General features: G+C 41.8%; 1 protein-coding gene across 8 annotated transcripts in view; it reads right to left on the bottom strand.

The window, feature by feature from the left end:
- TNC (tenascin C) overlaps positions 1 to 21855 on the bottom strand; it is a 68379-nt gene that overhangs the window by 18854 nt on the left and 27670 nt on the right. For 2 of the 8 annotated variants that reach the window (XM_065035958.1, XM_065035959.1), the window contains exons 4-14: positions 20047 to 20310; positions 19075 to 19190; positions 18822 to 18978; positions 18055 to 18324; positions 17141 to 17326; positions 16319 to 16408; positions 15576 to 15839; positions 8296 to 8715; positions 5379 to 5651; positions 3111 to 3383; positions 1810 to 2082 (exon numbers count right to left, since the gene is read on the bottom strand). In XM_065035958.1, the coding sequence (XP_064892030.1) occupies positions 1810 to 2082; positions 3111 to 3383; positions 5379 to 5651; positions 8296 to 8715; positions 15576 to 15839; positions 16319 to 16408; positions 17141 to 17326; positions 18055 to 18324; positions 18822 to 18978; positions 19075 to 19190; positions 20047 to 20310 (2586 nt within the window). The remainder of the gene's footprint in view (positions 1 to 1809; positions 2083 to 3110; positions 3384 to 5378; positions 5652 to 8295; positions 8716 to 15575; positions 15840 to 16318; positions 16409 to 17140; positions 17327 to 18054; positions 18325 to 18821; positions 18979 to 19074; positions 19191 to 20046; positions 20311 to 21855) is intronic. The other 6 variants (XM_065035960.1, XM_065035961.1, XM_005498390.3 and 3 more) reach the window with 4 other exon arrangements.

Below are 21855 nucleotides of genomic sequence, written 5' to 3'. Positions count from 1 at the left end.
TTAGTGCTGACTTAATTTGTGTTTTTGGGGGGTTTTGTTAGTTTTTTAAAATTCAATTTTCTTAAATAAACTAAATTTTCCTAATGAAATGTGGGCCTGATTTACAGAATGACCAACAGAGTACAGTCCTGTGGTGAAACCATAGAAAAAACCCAGCACAGGAAATTGGATGGGAAAACAAACCCACAGCAATTTCAAAGGAGATAAAGTAGGATTCGGGCAGGAATTAGGTGAGTCTAAACCAGACATCCTTGAAATCCCAGTTCAGCTTTTTCAGTGTTCTGGTGCCTGGAGTTGTAGATACTTCTTTATTTTTGGACTCTAAAGTTTATGAGGGGGTTTCAATTCTAACAGTGATTATCTCAGCACTAATCTCAGGCCAAAACCTCCCTGGACTCCACAGATAAGGTGTTCCTCATCCTCTGATGAGGCAGCATCAGAGAATATCTAGTAGACTGAATAAAAAAAACTGAGATACAGGAGAATAACTATGTACATGATTCATGCTGGGAGAAAAGTAAGTAAGATGTATCCCACCAACAAAGAGAAGAGTGAAAGAACAAAATCCTTTTCTTAAATTAAACATGAACTGCTGCAAGATGTTCCAACTTTTGCTCCTGTTCCACATTGCAAGACTTCTAAATAATAGTCCACCTTCTTCTCTGGAAATGTCTAGGAAGAGGTGAATCCAAGTGGCCCCAATTAAGGACACGTGCTATCATGCTCTCAGCCAGTGACCATCAATGCCTTCATGGCTGACAGTGGAGATGTCACCATGTAAGCATGGTACTTCTGGAGACAGGGGAGAAGATGAGAGAATATTCACAAAGCAAAAAGATTTGGGTGGAGAACCCAGTGACATCGAGCATGGAGCCATCAGCCCCGCATGCAGGTCAGAGAGGACAAACCGATCCTTTCCAATCTCATCCCAAAATGGCCACATTCCTTTACATGCCGCTTGCATCCAGTCAGGCACGTTCACATCAGGACATCCAGACTCCAAAGAACACTACATGCAAAATAATTTGAAATCATCTCTTCAGGCAAGTCTTAGTGATCTTCTGCCATCCTGGAACCACCATCACCAGAGGAAAAGCTTTGACAACCAGTGAAACAAGGCAGATCTTACAGACTCAAAGGTGGCAATGCCAGTGACAAAGTGATGGGCTGACCATCAAGAAAGGGTGAACTTGATTTTTGAGCCCTGCTCTCTGCTAGGAACACATAACACAAGGCAGAGAAGAACATCAGAAGCAGCACAAAGTGGCCAGACCACTCCATGCAGTTTTGGTTGGTCATTCAGCATGCTGCATGAAACTCCCACAAGAGAAGCAAATGTCTTGGAAGACATTTGGTTTTAAGAACAAAGAACCAAAATGGCATGCAAGTTCCTCTCGGGCTGATAAAGACATAAAGGCCGCCTACCCACAACAAAGTGAGTGAGGATGGGATGAACAAGAACTTAATTCCAGACCAAGTGCAAAGATACTCTGTGAAAAACATTATCTGGAGCAAGTCAATTATATATACACAGAACTTGCAGGTAAGTGTATATATAAGGAAACCAACCGTGGTTTACTACTGACTCCCTTAATGCTGGGGGCACTTCTTCAGCCTTTTCCACTGTCCCAGACCTGCCTTTTCCCAAGCGCTTTCAAGCCCAGCTTATTTCAGCCTCCCCTTGCAGTGATCACCCTATAATTTACCAAAGGAACGATGATGAGTTGGAGCCACATTTTAGAGCAGTTCAGTGGACAGCAAAAGAAAGAAGAGAAAAAAGCAAACCTGGAAGACGAAACAGTGAAATACCTGTGGTTGCCCGTGCTGTCAAGGTCTGACCACCTTGCCCATCAACTACACCATGGAGTTGGACGGTGTAATTAGTGGCAGCTTTGAGGTTGGTGACTACATAGCGCCGGGAGGCCCCTGGCACTGTGTGCACCAGGGAGTCCAAAGGGAAGTCAGAGTTTCTGACTTCTAGAATAAAATGGTCAAAGGCATTGTCCTGTGCTTCCCATGTGAGTGACATGCTGTCTGAGGTAGCATTTGATACAGTGAGTTTGCTAAGGAGAGGTTCCTCTACTACGGGAAGAAAAAAAAATGGAAACGTATTGCAATTATTAAAACTCAAAGTAACAAAATCAAATAATCATCTAGCCTTGTGTCTCTGAACGTTTTCCATATTACAGTCCCTGCAGTGACCCTGCCCGTGTTAATAATGATTCAGTGAGAATATTCACAATCTACTGATGCCAGAAACTGCAACTCTGCATTATCTGATCACTGAAATTTGATATTGTGTTTGAGGTCACTGACCACGTTAATCTATTGCTATGGCAAATAGCTATGACAACTTTTCCTAAGATCATCTCAGCAGGCAAAATTTGGTAAAGATGCTAAATGATCACAACATGACCTGTTATCTGCCTACTATTAGAATGCACCTTCTGCTTCCATTGTCTAGTCCTCTCCTTCCACTTTCGTGCTGTAATTGGTTAGAGAACATCAACCATTTGACTTCCCTGTCTTTTCTGGAAAAGCTGTTAAGTGTAAAATCTCGAGATGCACAATGCACCAACCCATGGAAACTGAATTCTAAAGATGAATTCAAGCACTGCATCTGGCTGCAGGAGTCTGCTGTCACAGAGTGAAATGTGCCTGAAATCTATTTAGAGAATCAGGATAAAAACTGTATCTAGAAATCAGCTTATCTGGAATAAATAGTGTCTCCTCCGTGCTGTGTGACAGATGCAAACACAGGTTGCAAGGCTAACATAACAAATAATCTCCCACCTGGCTCCTGGGAAATTCATTTTGCTTCTCATCTGTGCCACAAGTTGCCCCAACCTTAATGTTGAACAAGAGCAAACTCATTGTGTGAATGAAATCGCATCACAATGTGACTGACTGACTTTGCTGGATGTGACGTGGATTAACATTCACAGTGCAAAATGTCTCCGGTAGGTCTTCCTTACAAGATGTCAAACCATGAGGTAGAGGATTTGGTAATGGGTAAGACTGACGGGGTATCTGGGGGCAGGGGAAGGGGCACAACCTGTAAGGAAGAGTTAAAAGAAAGGAGAGTTAGTATTGAGGTAGGTTTTATGTACCTGTTGAAGCTGCAGCACTTATTGCCTGTGTGCGGAAACCATGAGAGATCCCATAGAGGTAGACAATAAAATCAGTGCTGGGAGAAAGCCCTGAGATATGAGCGGTTCTTGAATTGCCTGAGATGTTGAACTCCATGGGCTCCAGCAACCTGTTAGAATCAATAATTTCAATAGTAAAGACGTCGAAGTCCCCATTGGTGGTTGTCCAAGAAAGGTTGAAGCTTTCAGGAGTAATGTCGGAAACAGTTAGCTCACCAACTTCTGGGTGTGCTCCTGAGGAGGGAAACAACATTGGTCAGAAGGGGACAGTCCCAAATTCCTCCTGCTCAGAAATGCCATGATGCTCATGCTGCAGCACCCCGAGCTGCCGCTGGAGAAAAGGGTTTGGGCAAAAGCTTGCTATAAGCAGACAGGTACTAAGGGGAAGAAAGCAAATGAAGGCATCTTAAAATGTTAAATAAGAAAAAAGGGGGAAAAAATAAATACAAGCTTTAAAGCTATGGTTATTTTCTTTTACCTCCAGGAGCAGCCATGTGCCTTCAAGGTCTGAGCATGAAAGCAGATGTAAAAGAACTTTTCTGAATGTCCCTAGGGCATTTGGAAAAGTCAGCTTCCAGTTTCAGGAAAAGCTAAAACTAGATTATTTTCTTTATCCAAAGGAAAACACTGTGGGTGTTTTGCTCTTCTACTTTCCCTTTCAGCTTAAGCCTCTGAAAGCTGGCATGTAGTTTTGGAGCTGGCACCAAAATGCAAAGCAGTGATAGCTGCCTTGGGGTTTCATCCTCTCTGTAGACATTCCTGATGCGTTACAGGAAGGCTCAGAAAATTCTGACAATTGGAAGTCCCCAAAAGGGAAAATTTTGAAAAGCCGGGTGCTGAGCATGACCCAGAAAGGGAAGGGAAAACCTCAGCAGGGCATCTTCTGCTGTTTTCATTAAGTCAGTAACAAGAGAGCACATGCATATTTAGGCAGGACACCCATGATGTCTGTTTTCTTGTTTGTCCCTGTACAGGCTCTTTGGTCCAGCCACGTTTGTCTGTTTTCAATGGACAGTCTGCTACCAGCTCACACCGGGGACTCAAAGCACAGGACTTGTGGCCTGCAGCAGGACGCAGCCCAAAGCCAGCACCTCATGCCAGACACATTTCTACCTAAGCCAGGCTGCTTAAAGCATTATTGAAACAAGCAAGCTCATTTAATGTTTTCATTCTGTTAAGTTTTTATGTGAACTTTCATTCCCTTCTGTGCTGGGGGAAATCAAATATGAGCAAGTTCTGGCCATGTCGCAATCACAGGAGGTTGCAAAGGTCTGTGAGGAAGCCCAGAGGCAGCTGATATTGTCCACAATAAAGTATCTGAAAGAAGGGACACAGGTGCCCTTTTATTGCCAATTAATTCATACCCTGTTCTTTACCAATGAACATAATACCTGGAAAAGTCAGTAAGCCATACAGGACAGACATAAGTACATATTTACTTCTCACAGTCAGAACTCGTGATAAGCTCCCATTTAAAGCTGTAGTCTTCACAAGATCAACCAGGAAATTATTTTTGTGGCTCTGGATTAGTTTCATGCAGCCTTCTGATAATGTGGGGTTATCTTCCTTTGTTTAGGGCAGTTTTATGCAACGGTAGTTCTGCTGAATTTGGTCTAGCATTGTATCTTTTTCAGACCAGCCAGACTGTTCAATAACCTCATGTGGCTTAATACATAATATTACTCTTGGTAGGAATTCACTTGTGTTCTTTTCTATATAAGAACATACAGAAGGTGTCTGCCCTTGCCCTTGAGACTGATACACACACTACACCCCTGAGTTTGTATTTACACTGAAGCTGGTGGATTCAGATGTAGATTCTGAATGGTAAAATCTAAACATACTCTTGGGCTTTGATAATATGCACTATAAAGAACAGATTTTTATGATGTTACAAGGCAACCTGGGCTTCCCCGAGCATGTACAACAGCCAGCTGGGTTAGTGTCAACCAGCAGAAAAGTGAGTAACGGGAATAAAACAAGCCATTCTGAAGTGAAGCGGGGGGAAAAGCATTCCTAAAAGCAAAGGGCTCCATGGGGTCACTGAAACTCTTATTGGAAAGTCCCATCATGAGACATTTCCATGCCAGAGACATTCAGCCACGCTTTACTGAGCTCAGTGTACCCCATGTAAAGCCAAGCAAGCTTTGCTGAGTGGTTGCAACAGCTCCGGCTCACACCCGTCTGCAAAAGGAGCCATGAGACGGGATGAGCGACTTGCAAAGATACCTGTCATGGTTTCAACAGAAAGGGGTTTGGTCCTGTAGCCTTGGGTCACACCATAAAGTGTGACGTTATAAGGTGTGTTGGCCTTGAGGCCCGTAACATTCACAACGCGCAGGCTGCCTGGGACCGTGATATTCCGGATTTCTTCGGGATTGTCAGACTCCTGCACCTGAATGATAAAGTTCTCGTAGGCCCCGTCGGCTGCTGTCCAGGTGAGCTGGAAACCATCCCAGCCAGTCTCTGACACTGAAAATTGTCCCAGCTCAGGTTCCTCCTCTGAATAAGGACAGAGAGTCAATCGGTTACTCAGATTACAGGCTAGAGGTGATGAGGTATTACTTAATGATGTTCTGTGCTAATGAATTTAATTTGTAAGTGGTGCCACAGAGACGCACGCACACATTTACATTCTCAGCTGCCCCATATAACTCTTCAGAGACGTGGCAAAATAGAGCAGAAAGAAAAGAACCATAATAATAATCATATTAGTACTAAAAGACTGCTTACAGGAAGCAGCTTATTGACCATCTTACTGTTGCAAGTGTTTTGTCAACATCAGTTACAACCCCCTAGCAGACAAGTAGGTATCACTATAACCACTTTATGTACTATTAACAACTCCTTATTTGCCATTATGCAGTGACTGAATACTGCAATAACACCTATTGTAAGGGTAGGAAGACACTGAGTTTACAAAAGTAGAGATTCAGATGTTTATGCTTTTAATTGCACCCATGTGAAAGATGCTATTTATTCTTCCAAACTATTTCCAATCCAAAACAATAAAGAAGAAAATTCCTTCATGTCTGTATGTCATTAGCTGAATGGATTTGTCTTCCTTATATTACATTATTCTGTCCACAAAACCTTTCTGGGGGCAGAGATGCTTGGATTTTCAGAGTTACTGATGTTTATCTCAAATTGAAATTGCATTCACAGAAATCAATGTGGCCAAGTTGGGAACCATCAGAGCTAAGTCTCTGATGCTGTTAAATCTGAAAGTTTAGGTCATTTTCTTAGTAAGAATAGAAAGTCCTCTGTTTACAGAGGAAATGCAAACAATTGCTTCAAATTAGCATGGGAACAGTGGAAAATGACAGAATAATGTCTGTTTTTTCTACATGGAAAATCTTGCTATATGATCTATTATTGGCCTGTGGACTGCAATGACTTTTTAGCACTTTTCAGCACTTTTCTTACTTGCACTGTCGATACATAAGGATTATAAGAAGAATAGAGTCTAGCTGAATAATCCCAATCTGCATGAATAAGAATTTATACAAGAAGATACAGGAGGGAAATGTATCTGATCTGTCAGTTGCAAACTGCAACTTTAAGCTTTATGCATATTTTAAGGCAGAAAGTAAAGTGGTTCTGGAATAAAATTGAGGCTCAGCAACATTATTAAAGTGAATTTCCCCCCTGTAAAAACAGGGTGCTGCTTGTATGACTGCTGCATAGCCTTATACAGCTAGCTAGGATTGTATTTTCAGAGGCTGAGCATTCATAAATCACAGCCAAGTATCTTCAGCAAGATTCAGTAATGTATAGTAAATTGCTACTACTCAGGAATGCAAAAGTTTTGATGAGCTTTTCCCATCCTGTTAGAAAGGAAGAGATTGTTTATGAAATAACACAACAATGTTCAACAACAACAACAACAAAACATTAATCCAGAGCTGGTTTGCTTTATCAGGAACAGAAATGAGACACATTGGGACAGAATATGAATCCTGTCAAAAGAGAACTGTTTAGCTGAAAAAGAGAAAACAGGACAGAAAAGCATCTCATTGTATCAGAAATAATATTTTGGTGGCAACAGAAAGAAATAAACATTTCCTTCAAATGAAAATGAAACAAAACCAAAAGTTGCAGTAAAAATCTTTCAAGCAAAAGCTTGAGTATTGTAAGTAATGCAGTAATCATCACAGCTTAAAAGCAATTCAGAGTTCTCTGACGAAGGCTCCATTTCATTCGCATCCAAGATGCAGAGTCCCTTTGCCTCCTGTCTGTTTCTCATGCACATCTGAACTGGAAGCACACACAACCCCATCATGCTCCCAAGGGACCAAGAGGTTCCCATATAACATCATGCACTGACTGTTGAAGACCTCCGAAAACTTCATCCATAAAGCATCTAAGATACATGACAAAAACAACGACAACGTCATGGCATATGTTATCAAGGGATGATGTTTCTTAATGAAAAATAAAAAAAAGAGAGAACAAACCATTGAGAGGTGCAAATGCTCTAGCCTTGTAGTAGGTGTGAAATAATCTGTGTGTTCCTGTGTAAATATTTTATCTCATGTCATGAATTTGGTTTGGGGTGATGAACAGGTATTAGTCTCCAGCTGGGTTCTCCAGGTAGGAACTTATGCACTGGTACTTTGATTATTCTTGAACTGAGCCCTGTGGCTATTGGCCTGTCTCCTCATGAAATTCATATAAATAGGGATAAGAGGTAGAAGTTTTCAGAAATGTATACTCCCAATGTGTTACAATCTTTTTTCTTTGACATCACCACTTCCATGCCATTGCTGCAAACTGCACCCTCCTGGCAATCTGTCTTGTGTTTGAGCCACAATCCAGATAAATACCTGCAGCATCTCGCTATTTTCATGTGCCCTGTAAATAGCAGATGCATCGATGTCTCTATTTGCATGCGATTTGGAAAGAGAGAATCGCTGCTACATGACCTTAAAAGCTGCATGAGGCATCGTCCATGCTGCACCACGCAAAGCTCTCATTCCATAGCAATATGTTTTAACCCATGCAAAAAGAAATTTAAAAAACAACTAAGAAGAAAGGCATCACTCACGAAGCCTAGCATTTCTGCAGTGGAACAGCAGCATGAAAATGAAATTCTCTATTTCAAAGCAGAAAATGAACATACGATTGATGAATCCATAGAAAATACCTGTAGCAACTAGGGCTTCCAGGGACCAAGAGAGCTGACCATGAGTGCTTCCATGGAGGTTAATCTGGTATTGTGTGCCAGCTGTGAGATGGGTAATCTCTGTTTCTCGATGGTTTCCAGGCAAAATGATTTCCTGTGTTCTGTTTAAACTGGACAGGTCTTTCAGAGTGATAAAGAACTGGTCAAATATCTCATCCTGTGCTGCCCAAGACAGGGTGAAACTACTGGAAGTCTTGTGTGTTATATTAAGGTCACGAAGAGCACCAGTGGCTTCTGAGATAGGAAGGTCAGTGGGCACCAAAAGCAGAGCATGAGAATCGGTGCTGGGGTGTGTTAAATAACTCAGCTCTGTAGGTGCAGGACTGGTAGGGTTAAATGACGTTTCATTGTTTGATTCTCCAGGTGGTGTGACTAGATGTGCTAAACAGAGGTAAATTACAAGTTAAAATTGCCTGATAATAAACCCAAATATACCAAAATAGAGCTAACATCTTCCACAAAACAGTTTGTCTGTTTTGCATTAAAGAGCTCTAAGAACAGAGAAAACAGATAGGTACTTCTTTTTTTTTGGAGACTGAATCCAGGCCACAAGCAAAGGTAACGTCACCAAGCACAATGTGGTTATCACACAACCAGCTAGTTCGCAAATCCAGAGCAACAACCACTAACTAAAGACAAAGACACAAAGATGAGCTGAAATGCTTCTGGCAGAGAAACGAGCACATCCTCAGTTGATGTAAATCAGTTCAGTTTGGCTACCTCCAAAGAACTTTGTTAATTTACATCGGTGAGGAACTGAACCGTAAATCTCTCAAACATGCCTTTTATCTTTACGACAGCACGTCAGTTATGGCTTCCGATACAAACCATGAGTGGAATGCATGCCAAATATCGCAAACACATCCAAATCCAGACTGAGAAATCAGCCCCAGCAGAAGCATGTTAATGTCATCCTATCCAACCAAAACCAGGCTTGGAGCAGTTATCCACATTGATACATGCAGAACTTTATAAAAATGGCAGGGGGACACACACATCCTTACCTAAAAACCGAGTCAGAAAGAACTTGACCAATCATTCTTAAAAGAGATCCAAAGGAATGGAAGGGGAAAAGACTTGGCCTTCGACATGCTGAATGATCTGTGAACACATCTTGTAGTACAGTCAGATTCTGAAAATCTGAGAACTGTGGAGAACACAGAGAATGTGTTTCTGATCACAGCCGCAAGGCAACAGGCAGGTGATTTTTCTGACATGCAGAATTATCTCCTCATTAGTGGAAAACCATGTAATTTCACACCTCAGTGACTGCCTTGCTTTCATGCTCCATTTGCATTCAATTAAGAGAGAGCAAGTCATCTACCACCATCGATCAGATCAGCACAAATAAGTCCTCAGGATTCATTGTCTGTCTCCAAATTCACACACATATCAGGGGGAAAAAAAAGTTTTCAGAAGAGAAAGATCAATTACAAATGTTTTCAAACAAATACAGAAACGTTATCTTGAAAATATACTCTAAGGACAAATACAGATGTAAAAACATTATTTTCTGCTCACCTCCGGGAAGGAGAGAAGCCTGTGAGGCAAACAGTTATTTATATTTACATATATCATTGGTATTTTTGACTTAGGTAAGGAATCTCCTTATAATTAACCCCAGCATGTGATCTGAACCAGGCGCTCGATGTGGTGTAACCTAAAGACAGCCAGGTTGTCATCACACCTGCATATCTGCTATAATGATAAACACTATCATAATCCCCTCTTTCTAAGGGAACTGCCAAATTATCTGACTGCACCAGGGTTGCTGATCTCATGTAAGAAAGCAAGACGACATGCAGTATGGAACCGTATTGACTCTGAGCACAATTAGATGCCAACCAGCTCTTTCTGTTCTAGGAACAGGCAAAGAGCGATGGCATCAAGCAAGTGCACTGGTACAGCCTTGAGGGTGCCTGCATAACATGCACATAGCAGTAGCAGGGCTTTACTTTGGGTATTTCTGCAGAAAACAGGCAGAGATAGAGCTAACAGAGCAGTGGGGAGGAAAGTACTTGTACAGCTCCATGCTGTACGCTGGATTTCCACTAGGAAACCACCATGCAACCTGAACTGGAAACCTAGGACAAAACATCCAAAAATAAAAAGGATAAATAAAAAAGCAAAGCTGGCATTACATTCCCCATGTGTTGAAGATCCCTGAGAAAACCCTGTGCAATAATAGTCAAAACTGGCTTCTCATTTTCCCTCATATTACTTGACCACCCCCATGACATTTCTCCCAGGTTCCTGCCAGTTACCAGTGTGGTTTTACTAAACCACACAAGGACTCTGTTTCTTCAGCCTCAATGGGAAACACAGCAACAGTTCAACTGCACTATACAAATGCTGAGGGACCAACCACCTAATTGGCATTTTAGTTCAGAATTTTGCTGTCACAAGTGGGCTAATTTTATTGTGCCAACATTGATAACTATGTGGGAGGTTGCCAAGTACAGATTGTCTCATAGAGCATATGTAATTATGTGTAGTTACATCACCTGTAGTTTTTTTTCAGATGTAATTCTGAGTATTAACTTGGGTTTAATGACTTGAATCCACGAATGAGTTTGTGGACAAGAAAGAGTGATCTATACACACACATACACCACACATGAAGTCCATGTGCAATAGAGGTATATGTGGCTTTGTGTACAAACATACAGACAGAAAAACAGATTATATGAATAGATGGAAAATACTCTGAGAACACAGACAGTATCAGTACTCATTGTTTAGCAAATAGAATACTATAGCAGATAATGGAAAATCTGGAAAAGAAATCAAACCGTAAGATAACAAGAGCAATGGAGTTCAAACACTTGACTTAGCAACTAATGGAATAGATGGGGAGAAAAGAAAGAGCTCTAGGAGCCCCAGGTGGGTGGATGACAGCCAGATGGAAGGATTCATGGTGGCAAGATGAATGAACAGTAGATACCAAAGAGCTGAGAGCTTTGTAGAAGGGAAACTGGATGGAAAACAAACATACAGTCTTTCTCGGACTAGAATACTTCTCAAATATGTCTATACTGCTGTCATTGGCCTTCTGAGGAATTCCATTGTAATGCTGCACTGGCGATTTTACCAAAAAGAATGTTAATGTCCTGCCAGGATATTTCCCCAGTTACTTGGCATGAAGCAAACAGTATTCTGTATTATTTCTTGCTTCTGTCTGTTGGATTTTACATTATTTTCCAAGAGGGACTATGAGCCAGTTTCACTGCAGTCTCTCATCAGCTCGAGCAACACTGTAAGAGACGATGGCCTTCCAAGGTACTTGCGTTCTTTTCAGACCCCTTTGGCTAAATGGTATTCCCCTCTCTTAACCAGCTGGTCAAACTGGGCTTACAGTGCCAGTCTGCATCTTAATTTTGTAAGAAAAGCACTGCAGTATATCGCAAACTAAAAATACTAGAGTAGCTGCCACTAAAAATCCTCATACTGAAGCCAGGTAGCAGAGGAGTCAACTGAAGAAATGGACAATCTTTTCTGGCAAATTTATTTTTCCAGTGGTTAGCGCTGTAGTTTCCCACTGAACTGGCTCACCTAATCATTCCTTCTAATGTTCAAGTTTGTATAAAAAAGGGTGGCGCAATCTAAGACAAGAAGAAGCCAGGAGAGGAAGAGGGACTGACGCACAACACAGCCAAGGGTCTTTAGTAAACAGCATAAATCTTCTAAAAAACATTCAGAGTGGAAAAGTTACTTCTCCAAGCCATGCTCCTATGTGCAACTCGCTTCCAGAGGCAAGACAGTATCACATCCACGATTCATCAGCAGTTGCTGCACAATCTGGGTCCATCAGCAGAGGAATGTGAGGTTGGTGCTTGGTTTCTCTAATGTCCACTCGTTTATCTCCACAGGCCTCTCATGCCTGATGTATTACTGTCCATCCTCCTCCTGGACCCACATTGTGCTCTGCAGGCAGGGTTCCAGAACCAGAGCAAGACAGAACAAAGCTGCAGTCTGACTGCTCAGCTTCCTCAGAGCTGGGCGATATGCTTACCCTACAGATTAGTTGCGAATCTGATGTAATATTCTCAAGACATGCTGTCAGAAAGGTCCCTCCAACTAGTAAAATGCCTCCTTTTTCTTTGATTTCTGAAGTGATTCCAAACAAAAATCTAATGTTATACTGGGCGGGACCTCTAACAAACAAGCAATAGCCTGGTTTGCGATACCTTCATTAATAACAGAAAGGAGGTACCTGTCGTAGCCACAGTTTCCAGAGGAGAAGAGCGCTGGTCCCCAGCCAGTCCATACACCTTGATTCTATAGGAAGTGTTAGCTTGGAGTCCATCAATCACAGCACCCAGGGATTCTCTGGGCAGGAAGGTTTCTGCAGGGGGTCCAGCTGCCAATGGCACTTGCTCGTACTCTACCACAAAACCACTGTAGTCTCCTGTATTTGCATACCAGGAGACACTAAAGCTGTGGTCTGTTACCCTGGAGACCACAAGGTCCCTCAGAGCATCCTCCTGCATTCCTGAGGCCTCAGGAGCAAGAAAGCTTTCAGAGCCAGAAAGCTCCTCTGGGTCAGGAGTCACTGCCTGCATTGGAATTGGGCTATATACAGCTACAAAGAGACAAATAAGCAAATGGCAGCATCAAATAGTCAGTCTTTCCTTTTCAGTGAAACAAAATCATACTTAGCAAACCGTTCACTGTATAATCTTTACCATCCCTTGAATGCAGAGTCACAGATATCAATTAAAAATAAACTTTCTCACTTGAGCTGCACTTCATCCGTATGAAGAGACAGAAGCAACAGAAGGCTGTCATCCTATACTATGGAAGGGTTTGTGACAATACACGAACACATTATCCTGACAGGTGGTGGATGCCCCATTCCTGGAGACATCCCAGGCCAGGCTGGATGGGGCTCTGAGCAACCTGAGCTGGTGAAGATGTCCCTGCTCATGGCAGGGGTGGCACTGGGGGAGCTGGGAAGGTCACTTCAACACAAACTGTTCTGTGATTCTATGTCATTTTCTCAGGGTTCATGAGCTCTGAAAGTTTTAGCTGTCTGTGTGTGGAGAGTTGATATGCCTAAAACGATAACAGGAAGAATGGAAAGGAGAGAGAATGCACCAACAGAAGATCTTCAGCTCTGGGGCTGAAAGAAGCTTTACCCTCAGTGATAGAATATCCACTATACAAACAAATTAAAATAATGTGTGGGAACTCCTGAATATCTGCTAGCAGAGAAGCCTGACCGAACCATCAAGTGTATGAGAAGAATATAAGATGAAAAATTTGTCATCTGGAGAAGCAAATGAAAGACTGAAAAGAAAAAATTCTCCACCCTTCCACAGTCCCCAGCATTTTTGTTCAACGAGGATGGCACAAACCCCTTTTAACAGCAGGACTGTCTCCTCCACCCACTGAGAAGAGCTGATCCAGTCCTAGCTGTGCTACTGGTATTTTCCACTTCAATCACTCCTCTGGTTGCTCCAAGAACTGTCCTCAGGAGTGCCATGGACCTGAGATCTCCCACAGCTCCGACAGAGGGTAAAACAACAAGTCTGTTTGGCTTTGCCTGAGGACTTCAGGACCTCCCAAATGCTGGGAGGACTGACTTGAGGGTGGACAAAAAAGTAAACTGAAGCAGAGACCTCTCGTCTTATACCCCAGGGGCTTACAGAGCATTTCTGCATCCCCGTGCTCATGTGTTTGGATTTGTCCATTCCTGCACAGGAAAAAGGTCACAGTGGCAGGTTATGTCAACTGCTGCTGTTGCTTCTAAGGAGCCCACTGCAGAGAACTCTTTGTTTACTGGCTGCTCCGAGCAAAGACTTAAAACAAATACACTGGCCAGATGAATGCTTTTATCAAAAAAAAAAAAAAAAAAAAAAAAAAAAAAAAAAAAGGAAAAAACAAACCAAGAAAAAGCAGCCACCTTCTGAGACTTCAGAACATGGTGCTAAAAAGATCAGACTGTGAAATTCCACAGTGTGTTTCTATGTCTTTTCACCATTTATGCAGACTTTCTTTGAGATCACTCCATCTTCAGACAGATGGGGAAAGAGATAACATTGGAAAAAATCAAAGCCTGCTCACTCCCGCCACATAAACCTTCAGCTTCCTTCTGTATTTGTGTGCCTCAAGGCTTCCTAATGTTTCCCTACATCAGACACAGGCCTGACTTAAGCATCAAATAAGCAATTCAGTACTGATAGTTTTCTGTAGTTTACACTGTGTCATATAACTCTACTGTGCTGGATTACTTGACTCTATAAAGCATTTGAAGGTTCTGCTGACATGAATGCTACCAGGGAATATGAAACCAGTTTTGATTGGTTAAGCTGTAGAGTTATTAATTCATAAAATCCACAACTTCTGGCACGCGTTTACCTCATAGATGGCCTTTGGGGAGAAAAAGATAAACAACTTGATATCTGCTAAGAATAAACAACTGTAGCCCAGCTGATTCTGATTCCATTGTCTCTGCTCACTTAGAGCAGTTAAGGCTTTGTCTCACTGGATTTATCCTGAAGGCACCTAAACATTCAGGACTTACTTGTGTTCTATACCAAGATATAATTCCGTATGCAACAAACGTTGGGTGAAAACATTTCACAAATAATAAAACCTTACTCAATAAGTAGTGCACTGATCCTGCTTAAGTAGAATGGTCTGTGCAAACAGAGATGGTAGAAATGGACCTCGTGTTTGTAGACAAATGGTATCCAATGGAAACTGTGACCAGATTTATGACAGTAGCCTTTCTTGCTTTTGGATGAGAAAACTGAAAAAGGGTAATATCAGAGCCTTGTTGACCTTGCTGAAGTGTGATGGGTGGAGGCATGCTGTGAAGAGAATTCATTAGGCAGGAACAAGGAACGTTAAATATGTTCTGCTTGCTCTTCCTCTTAGTTTTTGGCTGTAGAAAACAAACGAAGTTATAAGACATAATGTGCAAAAAAGCAACCTCATTTAAAACAAAAGATGAAGTCTGCATTTCCTGCAGGACAAAGAGCTACATTCTTTGTGAGTCTTCCCTAAGGACAAGCAGGAAATCATTGCGAACACGGAGCTAAACACAGCAGGTAGGGAAAAACATAGCTACCCCTCAGTTTAGTCTAAAATTCTAGTCAGAGCTAAGCCTGCTCTGCAGACAGTTGACATTTTTAAGCAGTTCCTCAGACATGGTTTATAAAATCAGGTGAAGTTGTACTTGGGCTAGACATTGCCCAATGACCTGGGGCATGGAACTCATCAAAAGCTCTACTCACCAGTTGAACCCTTGACAGTTGTGGGTTTGCTCTTGTGTCTGCCTTTCTCTGCCACCAGACTAATGGTGTATTCTGTTCCTGGCTCCAGCCCTCGCAGGATAAAGGAGGTGCTGTCCACCGGGATCTCCGCTTCATTCTTCCTTCCAGAGGGGCTGACATAAGTGAGGCGGTAACGGTCAAACTTGGCCACTGGTCTTCTCCAGCGAAGGGATAAGGTGGTTTCAGTGGGGTCACTGACTTCCAAGTCCTTGGGGTTATCAAGATCTACAGGTTAAAAAAGCAAAGTTGAGGTGTCTCTGAACTGCCCTGGGACAGTTTTTCAGGCATCTGTAAACAGAGCAACACCTATACTGGGTGTCTATCAACAGCGCAGTGTCTCATCCACCTTTTGGAGCTTTTGAAGGCCCATTACTTGATGTAGGTAGAGGATGATGAAGTTCTCTTTTACAGACAACCATACTAGAACAGATTTCCCCCACTTTCACTCACTTCAGCAGGCATTGCATGGAGGAGAGGCAGAATTTAGGCCTTCAGAGAATTCACCTGGTAAATTAAGGATACCCTGAGAAAAATCTGTGACTTGAAGGGCAGTCAGGACTATTGCAACCACTGAAGCTGTGCTCTTTGTCAGATCAACCTTTTGGCCATAACCACCACTCCTGTCCGAAACCCTCACAACCAGAGGATGGTTCCACCCGACTTGCTGCTCCCTCCAGAGCACAAACGAGGACCAAGCTACTCACCTGTGCCAGCGTTAATAGTAGCAGGAGCGCTTTCCCTGTCCTGTCTCACTGCTGTCACTCCAATGCCATATTCAGTTCCAGGCCTCAAACCTAAGAGATCAAGAATAGAAGTGTGAGTTCCTGTCCATGGAATATACCTTGGGACACTTGTTTAAATAAGGAAGCCTGAATGTATGCAAGATATATTCTTGACTGGGTATGCGGAGAATTGGGGTTTCAGTTGAGCCTCCAGCTGATCTTACGTTAATAAATCTTTTTGCATGTACATTCCAAAGGATAAAGATTACGGCTGATCGAGATTGCATATTTGACACTGTTCAAATGCATAAGCAGAGACACTTTATAATTTCAAGACCTGTTAGGATAGGTGCTTCTGCCAAAGAAAAGCAGGTAGACATCTGTAGGACACAGAGAAAGTACCATTATCCAGCTTTCCAGGCTGGTAAGGCAGCTTGCAAGTACACAGAAAAGTTGCAGACTGCCATCAGTAAATACTGTCCCCAAGCACATGCAAAACTGTTTGAACTCAGGGATGTGAAACCATCCCCACAAATGTATGAAGCTACCTAGAACTCTAGGATGTGACTAGTGTGATTCAGAGATGCATGTGAAAGTGAAATGCCACACACTTTTGTTGGCTAGTTATCCATCTGCAAGTGTGCAAATATACAGCACATGTTTTTTAATTGCTGGTGTTAATATGCGTAATCTCTACTTGTGCCTCTTATGTATAGTGACCAAAAGGACATTTTTTTAGGATGATTTTTGCTCTAGGATGATGGTAGTGGCAGGACATTAATGACGATCTCTCTATTCTCCTACCTGTGAGCGTAGCCCTGGTTGTTGCTTGGTTGCCCTTTGGCACTGTGATCTCAGCATGGTCTCCACCAGAGATGGGAGCAAACTTAATTCGATAGTTATCAATATTTGCATGGCTGTTCTTCCACTCCAAAGTAATGCTATTGTCTGTCTGTGACACCCGCTTCAGGTTTCTTGGAGCATCCAGGTCTGTAACCAATCAAATAAAAAAATAAATGAATAGGAATAATTCTCTTGTGACAGCAGTCTTCTATGACAGTACTTTTTAGAAGGTGAAATGATCCATAGAGTTAAATCCTGCTCTGAATGAACAACTACATTTTGGGATGAAAATAGAGCTAATTCTCTATGTACCATTTACTCAGCTCTCTCAATGCATCAAATCTTGAGAACATGCTAAAGGACCCACACTTTCATAAAACATTCCCAGGATCACTAAGAAGCAAAGTATATTTACAAAAGCACAATGGAAAGCATTTGCAGAACTGAAAAAGGAAAAAAACAAAGTTCTTTGCTAAACTGTTCCACCTTTAGACAAACAGAAAGAAGGTTTTAGGTGGAATAGGAACCACGGAAGAGATTTAGCTCGGCAGACAGGCAAGTAATCCAGAGGAACTTTTTTCCTGAAGTAGAGACTTAAGGTATGATGAGCAAAAGCTTCTAAGTAACTCAATAACATAATTCCCATGTTCAAAATACATTTAGATAATCAGAGGGTCTAAATATTTTGTTGAGTCAGTAAGGTGTAAGAGGCACAGCAAACATTCTCCACTTTCATGTATCTCTATAATCCAATGACAATTCTGTGTTGATAAAGTAACTATGAACTCAAGCAACATGATGCAAACAGCAGAAGACGACTGATGGCAGCTGCACCACCTTCCCAGAAGTCTGGATTTGTATCCAAAGCCTCTTACCTGTGACAAAGACTTCTTTCATGGGGTCGCTCTCCATGTCCCCTCGACGAGAGATGAGTGTCACTTCATACTCTGTGTGCGGCCTCAGGTTTCCAATAGAATATTGGTTTTCATCTTCAGAGAGGTCGATGGTTGTCCTGTCCCCTGGAACATCCTTGGGGCCGTAAGTGAGCTCTATGCCTTCGATGTCAGCCAAGGGTTTGGACCATGTGATAAGAGCCGTGGTGTCTGTGACATCTTTTGCCTCGATCTGGCTAGGAGCATCAAGCTCTGTTACAAAGAGAGAAGATGTGTTTGTTTGGTTTTTTTTTACAGAAATCATGCCAGAAAAATACATTCTTGTGCATTTAATTGCTGATTCAGAGCACAATAAAAATTAATGGTTTCTACCAACTAAAACTTATCTTCATTTACTTTCTTCCTTCACTTTCTGTAGTTGTAGAAGTGCCAAATGGAGTCGATTCATCAGAGCAAATGCATCAAAATTCATTAACATTAGAAGCTGACAAAGACAAGCAGGAACCCTAAAAGGTTCTCCATCTGTACAACAGAAACTCTCCTTTAAGTGATTTCTTCATGCAAATATCACCAGGATGAAAGAAATTCTAGTTTCTGTTGACGTACATTTTGAAAAAGAAGAGAAGTGCATACTGCTTGCTAATTCACAGCATAAAGCTTGGCTTTCTCTTTGTTTAAAAACACCTTTGGCTACACCAAACAGCAATTCTTTTATTGGTGGCACTATACCAGATACAGGCTGTGCTTACTTGTGGTTATCACTTTGGATAGTCCTGGTCCTCTGGTATTGTTTTTCACAATATGAAGGGATACATTATACTGTTGCCCTGGTGCCAAACCCGGCTGCATATAAGATGTCTCTGGCCTTTTCAAGCTGCTGGTTATATCTCCATTATCATCCTTTTTCTGTAACACACAGAACAATTAGTTAGTATAAATACGAAAAAATCCAGCATCTTTCACTTATAGGTGGCCTCTCTACAAGAAGCGCCACTTCCTTACCATATTGCGGAAGATCAGCTCCCAGCCATCAAATGAAAAGTTCAGAGGATCCCACTCCACCTGGACGGATGTTTCTTTAACAGATTTGAATTTCAGACCTTCTGGAGCAGGCAGATCTGTGGCAGGGAAAAAAAAAAGGGATATCATTACAGAAGCAACAAATTCACATAAATAGGGCACTGGAGTGGAACAGCTTTCCACCACTACAAATATCTACCATGTAGGTATCTGCACCTGAAATGTTTAAACCCACTTCACAGCCAGTTATTCTGTCTTTGCACAGACATTCCTCTGACCTGTTTCAGTTGTCACCTTAGAGTAAAATGAATTTTGCCCTCGAAACCTCTTTTTTTGCCCTCTTGAAAGAAGCCCAGTGTGGACATTTGAAGTGAAGTGAGATGAATCCTGCCCCAGGTGTCTTAAAATGAGAACAGTGACAGAAGTCAAAGAGTATCTTTTGAAGCTGGGATATTCAGGCATGACTGTGGTGTGCACAGTACAAAAAAGAAAGATGAAAAACAAATGGACAGGCAGACAGAAAGTAAGTTGTGGTAAAACACACTGAAGATGCAAAACAAATATAACTTCCATTTTAGCTGAAACAGTCTGAATCCAAATGATTTCATACTGCCCTTTTACATGCTGCTACATATTTATATTTTTTCAGAAAGCAGTACCAGGTTTTAAAAATGTATCTTGAAGAAGCCAAGGGTCTTAATTTACAAAGACCCCAACATATTAATGGGAGGCACTGCAGAGAGTGGAAGAGTTAGTGAACTGTTCTTTTAACACAGTCATTGCTAATGGAAAAGAATAGAAAATGAAAGTGCAGAAGACCATCTTCGTCCAGAACAGAAGATGAATTGAAAATAGAAAATACAAAAGAAATAATACCCTAAAAAAAAAAGGAACGCAAATAGATACATGCTATGGAATAGACAAAAGAATGAATACAGGGAATGTTAAACTCACATGTTGCTACCCTGGCACTGACTGGAATACTCTTCTTGTTTTTCAGGATTGCAAAGACACGGATGAAGTATTCTACACCCGGCTCCAGCTCATGGATAGTGGCAACGGTCTGGTTCCCAGGCACAGTGAACTGCATATCTAGACCACCACTGCTGGTAGGGACATAAGTGATGAGGTACTCGTTGACAAGATTCTCATGCTTCCATTCCAGATTTACTGTTTTATCTGTTACGTCTGTCACAGTCAGTTCAGTTGGAGGAGACACTAGGAAGGGGGATAAAAACAAAACAAACTTAAAAGAAGTTTTCTAGGCTCAGAAAATAATGACTTACCCAGTTTCACATTTTCCCAGGACCAGTTTATGCGAGTCATCTAATAAGCAGGGAATGGGGAAGCCGTGACACACAAATTAGCTGCTCGATGAAAGGAATGTTCAGCTGATGAAGACTACAGACATTTCCAAAAGTCCTGGGCCAATTTCTACTCATACACTTGTGCACAACCTATGGCTGATTGTGTTCCAGGTCCTCCTCTTATGGCTGCTGCACAAGACCATTCTAGCTGGGTGCTTCGGGATTCAGATGTTTAATTCAACTGCCAGCAACGCATGATTTTATAGCTGGAAGTACAGGGGATACACAGAACTGCACAGATTTTCCAAAATAAAGTAAAACATTATTATTTTTGTAAATACTTTCAATAGATTATTCCATATTTGCACACACGAAAACACAAAATGTGGCTTGGAAGTCTTCCAGAAGGAGGATATGAAAAATGGGAATTTCTTTTCAAGGGTATTCGTTGTCTTCTATAAATTCCCGACTCCAAAGTACTCTGATTATTCTACAAAGATCTTAGTTCCAAAATTTCTCCCCTAGGACCTACTACAGAAAACCAGCTCCCTCATAGTGCAATGCCTGTCATTATCTAGCTGCTAAAATTTTCTGTCAGTTTCCATAGAGTCAGTGGCACTGAGAAACTCTAAGTATGTGACTTTATAGCTAAGTTTCTACTCCTATCTATGTTGATATATCAAGTTTTACTTTAGTTAGAAAAATCTCTTTGGCCAATTGAGAGACATCCAGCCCCTATAATAACCTTGAAAGCTTGTACTGCAATATTTGCAACATCTGGCTATTCCATCGTGAGAGTTTTCTCATACAGATCACTTGGATAAGACAATGTTATCTTCTGTGTGTGCCCTTCTTCCACTACAGCCTCTGCCTCCCCCAGCGCTCCCGCTCAAAGGTCTGCCTCCAAAGCAAAGTCGCTGAGCCTTTGGGTTCTGTCAGTGTTTATTCTTCAGAGCTGTTTCATTTTCAGCTCCTACAATAGGGATTGTCAATGCAAATGCGTTTCTTACCCATTTGGCACGACACTGGGAACCACAGCCCGGCTGTAAGAAACTTTTGATACCCATGCTCTGTATTCGCTGACGTTCATCATCTACATTATCTCATTCCTGCAAAACCTTATTGTCTTTAGTCAAAATTCAGTCTATTTTCTCTTGACTAATCCTGCTGAATACCTAGTAATAAGACTCTGGATACATCTTTCTCTTCTCCATAGCTAAAAGTTTCTTTCAGATACACTTTTCTTTTAGCATCAAGAGGTACCGTAAGAAACTCAAAGGTCATGGTGACAAATCCCAGCCAGTGCTGGCTACAGGTCCAGTGACAGTGTGGTGGGAGCAAACTGGGATATGACAAACAGACTGCATCACCAGTATCAGCCCATTAGCTTGCTGACCAGTAAAAGTCACCAGCAATCACCACACTTACACAGCTCTGGAAAGTCAGGGACGTCAAG

Source organism: Columba livia, chromosome 19 (genome assembly GCF_036013475.1).
Source record: "Columba livia isolate bColLiv1 breed racing homer chromosome 19, bColLiv1.pat.W.v2, whole genome shotgun sequence".
In the NCBI taxonomy this organism is placed as follows: domain Eukaryota; kingdom Metazoa; phylum Chordata; class Aves; order Columbiformes; family Columbidae; genus Columba; species Columba livia.
The sequence above is the reverse complement of the archived record's forward strand: the minus strand, read 5'-3'. Positions and strand labels throughout refer to the sequence as shown.